The sequence below is a fragment of the Heptranchias perlo genome, chromosome 1 (assembly GCF_035084215.1).
Source record: "Heptranchias perlo isolate sHepPer1 chromosome 1, sHepPer1.hap1, whole genome shotgun sequence".
NCBI classification, from domain to species: domain Eukaryota; kingdom Metazoa; phylum Chordata; class Chondrichthyes; order Hexanchiformes; family Hexanchidae; genus Heptranchias; species Heptranchias perlo.
In genome coordinates, this window is record NC_090325.1 from 109296726 (window position 1) to 109308354 (window position 11629).

The 11629-nt window shown below is 44.3% G+C and overlaps 1 protein-coding gene across 3 annotated transcripts in view; it reads right to left on the reverse strand.

The window, feature by feature from the left end:
* The window catches only part of LOC137338829 (complement C1q tumor necrosis factor-related protein 7), a 47317-nt gene extending 36293 nt beyond the window's left edge, over positions 1–11024 (reverse strand). The window contains exon 1 of one of the 3 annotated variants that reach the window (XM_068001870.1): positions 10947–11024. Coding sequence is in view for 1 of the 3 variants with exons in the window: in XM_068001851.1 (XP_067857952.1) it covers positions 9995–10049 (55 nt within the window). In the remaining 2 variants the exon portion in view is untranslated. Of the gene's footprint in view, positions 1–9994; positions 10109–10313; positions 10590–10946 lie in introns of those variants that run through there. The other 2 variants (XM_068001851.1, XM_068001860.1) reach the window with 2 other exon arrangements.
* Between the last annotated feature and the right edge of the window lie 605 nt (positions 11025–11629).

An 11629-nucleotide genomic window follows, 5' to 3' on the forward strand; every position in this document is an offset into this window, starting at 1 on the left:
CACCGTAGCACACTGAATTGCATCATAATCTCCCTACCCTACATGCTAATGGTGGTCGTTAGGTGCATGTGTGCAAACGCCTTCACTAAGATGACGTCCTTTTTTTTTATTCGTTCATGGGATGTGGGCGTCGCTGGCGAGGCCGGCATTTATTACCCATCCCTAATTACCCTTGAGAAGGTGGTGGTGAGCCGCCTCCTTGAACCGCTGCAGTCCGTGCGGTGAAGGTTCTCCCACAGTGCTGTTCGGAAGAAAGTTCCAGGATTTTGACCCAGCGACGATGAAGGAACGGCGATATATTTCCAAGTCGGGATGGTGTGTGACTTGGAGGGGAACGTGCAAGTGGTGTTATTCCCATGTGCCTGCTGCCCTTGTCCTTCTAGGTGGGAGAGGTCGCGGGTTTGGGAGGGGCTGTCAAAGAAGCCTTGGTGAGTTGCTGCAGTACATCCTGTGGATGGTACACATTGTTTAGGGTGAAGGTTTAGGGTGGTGGATGGGGTGCCAATCAAGCGGGCTGCTTTGTCCTGGATGGTGTCGAGCTTCTTGAGTGTTGTTGGAGCTGCACTCATCCAGGCAAGTGGAGAGTATTCCATCACACTCCTGACTTGTGCCTTGTAGATGGTGGAAAGGCTTTGGGGGGTCAGTAGGTGAGTCACTCGCCGCAGAATACCCAGCCTCTGACTTGCTCTTGTAGCCACAGTATTTATGTGGCTGGTCCAGTTAAGTTTCTGGTCAATGGTGACCCCCAGGATGTTGTTGGTGGGGGATTCGGTGATGGTAATGCCGTTGAATGTCAAGGGGAGGTGGTTAGACTCTCTCTTGTTGGAGATGGTCATTGCCTGGCACTTGTCTGGCGCGAATGTTATTTGCCACTTATCAGCCCAAGCCTGAATGTTGTCTCGGTCTTGCTGCAAACGGGCATGGGCTGCTTCATTATCTGAGGGGTTGAGAATGCAACTGAACACTGTGAAATCATCAGCGAACATCCCCATTTCTGACCTTATGATGGAAGGAAGATCATTGATGAAGCAGCTGAAGATGGTTGGGCCGAGGACACTGCCCTGAGGAACTCCTGCAGCAATGTCCTGGGGCTGAGATGATTGGCCTCCAACAACCACGACCATCTTCCTTTGTGCTAGGTATGACTCCAGCCACTGGAGAGTTTTCCCCCTGATTCCCATTGACTTCAATTTTGCTAGGGCTCCTTGGTGCCACACTCGGTCGAATGCTGCCTTGATGTCAAGGGCAGTCACTCTCACCTCACCTCTGGAATTCAACTCTTTTGTCCATGTTTGGACCAAGGCTGTAATGAGTTCTGGAGTCGAGTGGTCCTGACGGAACCCAAACTGAGCATCGGTGAGCAGGTTATTGGTGAGTAAGTGCCGCTTGATAGAACTGTCGACGACACCTTCCATCACTTTGCTGATGATTGAGAGTAGACTGATGGGGTGGTAACTAGCTGGATTGGATTTGTCCTGCTTTTTGTGGACAGGACATACCTGGGCAATTTTCCACATTGTTGGGTAGATGCCAGTGTTGTAGCTGTACTGGAACAGTTTGGCCAGAGGCGCGGCTAATTCCGGAGCACAAGTCTTCAGTACTACAGCCGGGATGTTGTCGGGCCCCATAGCCTTTGCTGTATCCAGTGCACTCAGCCGTTTCTTGATATCACTTGGAGTGAATCGAATTGGCTGAAGACTGACTTCTGTGATGGTGGGGATATCGGGAGGAGCCCGAGATGGATCATCCACTCGGCACTTCTGGCTGAAGATGGTTGCAAACTCTTCAACTTTGTCTTTTGCACTCACGTGCTGGACTCTGCCATCATTGAGGATGGGGATGTTTATAGAGCCTCCTTCTCCTGTTAGTTGTTTAATTGTCCACCACCATTCACGACTGGATGTGGCAGGACTGCAGAGCTTTGATCTGATCCGTTGGTTGTGGAATCGCTTAGTTCTGTCTGTAGCATGTTGCTTCCGCTGCTTAGCATGCATGTAGTCCTGAGTTGTAGCTTCACCAGGTTGGCACCTCATTTTTAGGTATGCCTGGTGCTGCCCCTGGCTTGTTCTTGTACACTCATCATTGAACCAGGGTTGATCCCCTGGCTTGTTGGTAATGGTAGAGTGAGGAATATGCCGGGCCATGAGGTTAGAGATTGTGCTGGAATACAATTCTGCTGCTGCTGATGGCCCACAGCGCCTCATGGATGCCCAGTTTTGAGCTGCTAGATCTGTTCTGAATCTATCCCATTTAACACGGTGGTAGTGCCACACAACACGTTGGATGGTGTCCTCAGTGCGAAGACGGGACTTCATCTCCACAAGGACTGTGCGGTTATCACTCCTACCAATACTGACATGGACAGATGCATCTGCGACAGGTAGATTGGAGAGGACGAGGTCAAGTAGGTTTTTCCCTTGTGTTGTTTCGCTCACCACCTGCCACAGGCCCAGTCTGGCAGCTATTTCCTTCAGGACTCAGCCAGCTCAGTCAGTAGTGGTGCTACCGAGCCACGCTTGGTGATGGACATTGAAGTCCCCAACCCAGAGTACATTCTGTGCCCTTGCTACCCTCAGTGCTTCCTCCAAGTGGCGCTCAACATGGAGGAGGACTGATTCATCAGCTGAGGGAGGACGGTAGGTGGTAATCAGCAGGAGGTTTCCTTGCCCATGTTTGACCTGATGGCATGAGATTTCATGGGGTCCAGAGTCAATGTTGAGGACTCCCAGGGCCACTCCCTCCTGACTGTATATCACTGTACTGCCACCTCTGGTGGGTCTGTCCTGCCGGTGGGACAGGACATACCCAGGGATGGTGATGGAAGAGTCTGGGACGTTGGCTGAAAGGTATGATTCTGTGAGTATGGCTATGTCAGGCTGTTGCTTGACTAGTCTGTGGGACAGCTCTCCCAATTTTGGCACAAGTCCCCAGATGTTAGTGAGGAGGACTTTGCAGTGTCTACTGGGCTTGGTTTACCTTTGTCGTGTCCGGTCCCTAGTGGTCTGTCCGGTTTTATTCTTATTGTGGCTGCAGGGAGGATTAGAGGCTGGGAGGTGTGGGGGTGAGGGAAGCGATGGATGGGACGCTGGGTTGGGGGGGGGTTAGTGGCTGCCTGAATTTTTTAAGTGAGCAGTCAGGAGGTGCACTCATGCTCCTCCCGGATCCACATTCAGGTAAGTAAATTTCTAAAACTTACCTTTTCGGTAGCAGGTCGACCCCAGGCCTGGCTTTACTGAGTGCAGCCGGCACTGGACAAACCAATCTTGCAGTGGGTGCGCACTTGCAGCCAGAAATTTGCGCGCACATCCTGCCTGTTCTATTTGGGGCCTAGTAGGCCGGTCACCACCCGAGAAACTAGCACTATGCAACCGAATTTATCGGCCATGGTTACATTTCAGAAAAACATCAAATCTGCATAGCAAGAAAGGTGCATTAATCAGTATGATTTGTCAAAAAATATTATAATTTAATGAAGTATGTATGCCATAACAACTTATTTAAAATACTAGAATAAAAGACACAAAAAAGATTTTTGGAGCACTTTCATGAAATAACTGAGTCAGAGCCTTGGTAATTCGAAGCAGTTTGAAAATGAATGCCAAACCTTAGTTCTGACTTAATTTTTATATAGACAGATACTTCTATGTATAGGCTGGTTATAAGAATGTTAATTTAAAGAGCTATTTGCTCAGACTCCAATACAATCCTTTCTTTGGAAGGCATTCCAAATGTGTTTTTGGTGGGGTCCACTTTATATCTGGTGCTTCTGTACTGCAGGCCAGTGAAGAGCAACATTCGAGCACTGGCTCTTTATGTTTATGTTGATAAAACTTGCTGCTTTATGCCAAGGACAGAATTCTAGACCCGGAAGCGTAGATTTTCCACTGGAGCTACACAGGTTTCCTGCTGTAATTCCAGTGGGTGACGGAGAAAGGTTGGCGGGGGGCGCGGTGTGGGAGCCATCCTGCTGAAGTTTCCTCATTAACAATTTAGACCGGTTTCTACGCCGATCCTACTGACTGGTAATTACGCCAAAATCTCCTGCCAATTGCATTAACATAGACAGGAACGTTAAAACCGACGTAAACAAGCAGAAATCAGTGTAAACCATTGGGGCCCAAGGAAAGCGCAGAATTTATGCCATATTCCATCTCTAAGTCCCTCTTTATCTATGAAAATTAAAGTTTGATGCCATCAAACCATCATTTAGGCAGATCAGGCACAGCATATTCCAGAAAATGCAGTAGTGGAAGCTTTTCAATTTTTTAATATAACACTTTCTGATGCCATAAAAAAACATTCAAAGATATAGAAAATTCAATAAGAAAATTTTTATTAAATTACCAAAAAAAACACTGTAAAACTCCACAGTGACTTTAGTTCCTTCTGTACTTAAATTTTCCTTTTGCCTCGATTCCGTGAAACCTTTGCCAAAACCCTTTGCTGCTCATTAACATAGCTCCACCCTGTGTGAAAGAGGGTGAATTTAAGCTAAAAAAATATAGGTACAGCAGGGACCAAAGTCACTATGGAGTTTTACAATGAATTTTTTGACAATTTAAAAAAAAATTCTTCCTTTTTTTTCGATATCTTTGAATGCATTTTTATGGCATCAGAAATTTGTATCAATGCAAGTCTTTCTTTCTTTTACTGCAGACTATGTTAAATGACCAGAATAGGAAAAGTAAACAGAAGCATAGGATTACACAAATTAAAGACCGAAGTCTAGAAATTGCTGGTGCAGTAAGCATTTACACTGGCAGCAAATATGTGGTAGTGGACAGCAATATGGGGGCCTAGAAATTCGATTGTGCTGTACCAATTTTACAGGCTTAAAAAAAGCTTTACCCGTAATGCAGGCTTCTCTAGGGTACAGGGTGCCATACACTACACCCACATTGCCTTGAGTGGTCTCCATCACCATCCCGGCATCTTTCTGAATAGAAAGCGGTTCCACTCCCAGGCAACGCATCATGCTCGGACTGTGTCTAGTTTCCTGGCAGCAGTCATGATTCATTCATCTTGTGCCAGTCCTCTGTGCCACTTTATTCCAACCAGGCTGTCAGGTTACAGGCTGAGTACTGAACGACAAGGGGTATCCCCTCCAGACACGGCTCATGACTCCTGTCAGGAACTTGGGCAAAGCCACAGAGGTGGCTTACAACAAGATGCCACTACAACCATCACCAAGTAGACAGTTGGCGTGCTGAACCAACATTTCTGCTGTCTGGACCGTTCGGGAGGGGTTTTGCACTACAAACCTAATCGTTTATCCAGATTAATGATCCTGTATGCATAACTTTGTGATAATGAGGGACCAGCCCTTACCACCACCTGGGCAGCAAACATATCACTGGTATCTTGACGAATGCTTCACATGCCCGAACCAATCAGGAGCAGCCTTGCAGGACAGCTGCAGATGTGTCTCTAGCTCACCAAGGGAATATGAATCACAGGACCATTTTCCTTACCATTTCAGACCTTGCTGCCTGTCCTTCCAATCTGAGAGGGCCAAGCGCAGCAGGTACTGGCACCCCTACAACCCGATGTTCCAAGAGGAAACTGAGATGGGAGGCCTCTTCTCTCTCATTTTAATTCTATTACAATGCCAGTTGTAGATGCAGGCACTCACCCACCTCAGGGGAAGCCAAGTCAGAGGAGTTGAGACCCAGTTCAAGGCTCTCCACCCTCTTTTCCTCTCATTTGCACCTGGGAACTGAGTATCCCTAGGCTCTTAGGAGAGGAATATTGGGCCCCAGAATTTTGATTTGTCCTATTAAGACTTACAAGTAACTCAAATATATGACATCCGAAGTACCAAATCTCAGCTACAGTAGATTCATTGGCTCCACACTATAATATCCACCGCATCTACTTGAAGTTCTTACTAACTTGGCTGCACAATATCCACATCAGTGTTTGCACAGAGTTCCCCAAGTCAGAAGAAAATGGCATGGAAATTTGTTGGCACTTTGCTCAAATTTGAGTAAAGATATTTTAAGCATTGCTTATTTGTAATGGCTCTGTTCTTTGACCTGCTTCCCATGCCCCTAGGACCTACACAATGCTAAAGTCATCAATCACAACATCTGATATCTCCCTCCCTCTCTTAGAATCATAGAATAATACAAAGTTATGGCACTGAAGAAGGCCATTCAGCCCATCGTGTCCGTGCCAGCCAAGAAACAGCTGTCCAGTTTAATCCCACTTTCCAGCACTTGGTCCATCGCCCCGTAGGTTACAGCACTTCAAGTGCACATCCAAGTACTTTTTAAATGAGTTGAGGGTTTCTGCCTCTACCGCCCTTTCAGGCACTGAGTTCCAGACCCCCACCACCCTCTGGGTGAAAAAATTTCTCCTCAGCTCCCCACTAATCCTTCTACCAATTACTTTAAATCTATGCCCCCTGGTCACTGACCCCTATGCTAAGGGAAGTAGGTCCTCCCTATCCACTCTATCTAGGCCCCTCAGAATTTTATACACTTCAATTAAATCTCCCCTCAACTCTTGTGTTCCAAAGAAAACAACCCCAGCTTATCCAATCTTTTCTCATAGCTAAAATTCTCCAGCCCTGGCAACATCCTCGTAAATCTCCTCTGCACCCTCTCTAGTGCAATCACATCTTTCCTGTAATGTGATGACCAGAACTGTACGCAGTACTCAAGCTGTGGCCTAACTAGTGTTTTATACAATTCTAGCATAACCTCCCTGCTCTTATATTCTATGCCTTGGCTAATAAAGGAAAGTATCCCGTATGCCTTCTTAACCACCTTATCTACCTGTCCTGCTACCTTCAGGGATCTGTGGACATGCACTCCAAGGTTCCTCTGTTCTTCTACACCTCTCAGTATCCTCCCATTTATTGTGTATTTCCTTGCCTTGTTTGCCCTCCCCAAATGCATTATCTCACACTTCTCCGGATTTAATTCCATTTGCCACTTTTCTGCCCTCCTGACCAGTCCATTGATATCTTCCTGCAGTCTACAGCTTTCCTCCTCACTATCAACCACACAGCCAATTTTTGTATCCTTTGCAAACTTCTTCATCTTGCCCTCTACATTCAAGTCTAAATCATTAATATATACCACAAAAAGCAAGGGACCTAGTATTAACCCCGCGGAACCCCACTGGAAACAGCCTTCTAGTCGCAAAAACACCCGTCAACCATTACCCTTTGCTTCCTGCCACTGAGCCAATTTTGGATCCAGCTGGCCACTTTCCCTTGGATCCCATGGGCTTTTACTTTTTTGACCAGTCTTCCATGTGGGTCCTTGTCAAAAGCCTTGCTAAAATCCATGTAGACTACATCAAACGCATTCTATTCATCAACCCTCCTTGTTACCTCCTCAAAAAATTCAATCAAGATCGTGAGACACGACCTTCCCTTAACAAATCCATGTTGACTGTCCTTGATTAACCCGTGCCTTTCTAAATGATGATTTATGCTGTCCCTCAGAATAGATTCCAATAATTTGCCCTCCATCGAGGTTAGACTGACTGGCCTGTAATTACTTGGTATATCCCTTTCTCCCTTTTTAAATAACAGTACAATGTTATCAGTCCTCCAATCCTCCGGCACCATGCCTGCAGCCAGGGAGGATTGGAAAATGATGGTCAGAGCCTCCGCTATTTCCTCCCTTAAATAATGGAGTGACATTTGCAATTTTCTAATCCATAGGTATAATTTCTGAATCTAGAGAGCTTTGGAAAATTATTTCTAATGCATCTGCAATTTTCCCACCTATTTCTTTTAGTAGTCTGGGGTGGAAACCATTAGGTCCTGGAGATTATTTTATCTTAAATCCCATTATTTTCTCCATTAACATTTTTAAAACTTGTATTAAATCCACTAAGTTTCTCCCCATGACGTATTTCTAGGTTTCCTTGTAGGTCAACAGGGGCTCGTGTTAGAACTTAGGCCAGCAATCTTACTAATGTCATAAAATCTTGGCCACATATCTTCAGATGCCTCAATCAAAGGCACTAAATACTTCATAGAACTGTTCAAGACATTCCTTAACCTGATACTCCATTATCAGAGGGTCTTGCTGATCACTGCACCATCCTCACATACCAAACTGAAAGTCCACAGTTGGGCAAGCCACCTTCCTCAAATGTACTACTCTCAGAAGGGAAGCACTGAGGGAACCTCACAGGTACATAGCTAAAGGTTGAGAAATGCATGGGTTTCATGGGGGAAGACCAGCTGGTACACTTGGCCCTGGCTTCTGCCAGTGTCTATGGGACTCTGTTTGGGGTGGAGCCTCCACATCAGTGGGGATGTGGCCGGGGGAGGAGACACCCAGCTGTGAGTTTTCTCAACCCTGACCTGGGATCCATTGAGTGGTCTTTACACTGAGTAAGGCATACCAGTCTGCCAACTGGTGGAAGTGATGACAAACTGGTAGGTCCAAGCTTGGGAAGTGGTCAAAAGGTCAAAAGAACTAAAAAAGCAAAGGATAGCAGCCACTGTCTACAATAAAAATTAAAGGATTATGTCCACTTGTAAAAATGAAAACTTCATGTGATCACGGATTTATCAAGCTATAGTTAATTTACACGTGATCACGGTTTAATCAAGCTATAGTTAATCTCCACGTGATTATGGATTTATCAAGCTATAGTTAATCTCCACGTGATTATGGATTTATCAAGCTACAGTTAATCTCCACGTGATTATGGATTTATCAAGCTATAGTTAATCTCCACGTGCTCATGGATTTATCAAGCTATAGTTAATCTCCACGTGCTCATGGATTTATCAAGCTATAGTTAATCTCCACGTGATTATGGATTTACCAAGCTATAGTTAATCTCCATGTGATCACGGATTTATCAAGCTATAGTTAATCTCCACGTGATTATGGATTTATCAAGCTACAGTTAATCTCCACGTGATTATGGATTTATCAAGCTATAGTTAATCTCCACGTGCTCATGGATTTATCAAGCTATAGTTAATCTCCACGTGATTATGGATTTACCAAGCTATAGTTAATCTCCATGTGATCACGGATTTATCAAGCTATAGTTAATCTCCACGTGATTATGGATTTATCAAGCTATAGTTAATCTCCACGTGCTCATGGATTTATCAAGCTATAGTTAATCTCCATGTGATTATGGATTTACCAAGCTATAGTTAATCTCCACGTGATTATGGATTTACCAAGCTATAGTTAATCTCCATGTGATCACGGATTTATCAAGCTATAACTAATCTCCACATGCTCATGGATTTACCAAGCTATATTTAATCTCCACGTGCTCATGGACTTACCATGTTTTGTACAGGAATGGTGCAGTGGTTGTGAACTTTCATCAGTTCAGAGAACCCTAATCTGGACCAGAGGAGCTATTATTTTGCGAGACAGTGGAGTCCCTTTAAAGGCCCCTTTATATTGAAGGAATGTTGTTGGTAGCAGATGCACAGTGAACAACATGAAGAAGAAACCGCTAAATCCAATTCAACTACAATCCCAAAGGTAGTAGCAACCGCCATTTTATCAACAACAGTCTTTTCGTTAATGTTAGCTCTCCAGACCAATTCACCAAAAGGCTTTGTGCTGATCATATTTTTGGTGCAAGAATATTTTGCTAAAAAAGCCGAACAAATCCATTAAGGATCAAATAATTTGTACTGCTGTGGCTGTTTATGTTCTCACTGGTTGCCCTAAGTACATTATTCAGCGCAATAAATAAATATTGGCTCATGTTACAACTGCATCAGATCCACAAATACTGCTTGCATCTGTTCTTTTTGGAATCTCTGGGTTTTGATATATTTCTCCAACTCCAGCTTGCATTTCAAATCAGATACTAAAATATATGATTCCCAGCAATATTCTAACTGTCAAAGCTTCATTTTAAAAATAACATTTCTAATTCATGCTTAAGATTGTTATACTTGTTCTTTTCCATTGAAAAATTCCAAATTGCACTTTATTTACGATAGTCTGAGTCTCCTGCAACAGTCCAGAACAACACAACCTACCTTGTTTCTTTTTGCCCAAAGCACATTCTATTGCAGACAAGTGTTTACTAATCATCAGAAGTATTAAGAAGCCCAGAAGTTACATGCATTGACAATCACTTCAAGTCCATCATAAGTGCTTAACGTATTCTGAGAACAAGAAAACGTCAGCCCAGCTGTGGTCTGTGTAATCGCTGAGAAGTCACAGCTGGACACGTTTCATTTTACAGTTTACTCAAGAGACTCATAAAGATTAAAACTAAAATCTATTGACATTTTAAAAAGATTTTATGTTAAAAACAAATATTTTTTGTTTACTAGACCTCTTAAAATCACTTACCACCTTCAGGCAGCTATTCAGCTGTTGTATGCAAGTTCAGTGCAGTAGAACCCAGCTCTCAGATGATCATTCACAAGCCTGTGTTTTGCTTCAGAATCAAGATAATTTCTAGTGTTTCTTTAAACATTTCTAAACATGCCTGTTACCTTCGCCACACATGGGTAGAAAAGAGCTAAAGAAACCAACAGAGTATGATACACTTATTGTCAGAATGACCATTTGCACTACTCACAACAGCTACAACCTATACTATTCTTTCTCCTTCCCACTCGATCCTCTCCCACCTCCCCCTGCCTCAAACCAAAAACATTTCCACTACCATTTTTGGCAGATTAGTTGGTTGCATAGTTTAAGAATAACATAATGGGCTGGATATTTTCATCAAAGGATAACATGTCATGTCAGAAGAAATTAGGATTGCCTGAAATAGTTCAAATAACACCATAACAATGGGAAGGAACTGTAGACCATTTAAAGTTCACAGCCATAACCAGTATCAAAGTTTACATAAAGAAAGAATTCTGCAGATTTTATTACTTGATTACCAATACATCCAAGAGTAGCCTCATTATTCTTTTTTAAAATGTCTAAACTAATCTATGTGTGAAAATGCAACAGGTTAATCAAACTTACCATGTAGTAAATTCTGCAACCAGCTCCCACAAACATACACCCTCCTGACATGCAAAGGCACAAATGCAAAATGTACATAGAGCTATTAACATAGCAAGTTATGACACGTTGCCTGCTGCACATGTCTAAGTCTATTAAAGACATGACATCAGTTCATGACAAAGTCACCGTAGCCCATATGTTCTAAGGCACTGGAATTAAATCATAAACTCAAGAGCACAAAGAAATACTGTTCAGAAAGAACACCGACCTTTTGGGTCACGATGGGCTAGATTTTCACACCCCCGATCAGGTGCGTTCGTGGCGGGGGGGCTGCGAAAATCGGGGATTCGCGGGGCGGGTCTGGAGCCCGGATCCAACCCGCCCACTTCCGGGTTCCCCAGTGACGCGCTGACATGCGCGCGCAGCCCCCGCATGTGGGACTCCCGCCAGCAATTAAAGCCGGCGGGGTGTCACTTAAAGTACTCATTAAGGTATTTCAGGTCGTTTAGAGACCTGATTAACATGACATTTTAGGAGGGGTGGAATTTTGCAAACAACTGGGACTGTTTCCTCTACTAGGGGAAACACTCCCAGTTCAAATGGATGTGTTGCAGCCATCAGCCTGTGGCAGCTGCAAAGGTTCATTTGACAGGTGGGGGGTGGGCGACCCTCACTCATTGCAGGAGGCCACTCTGTCACTT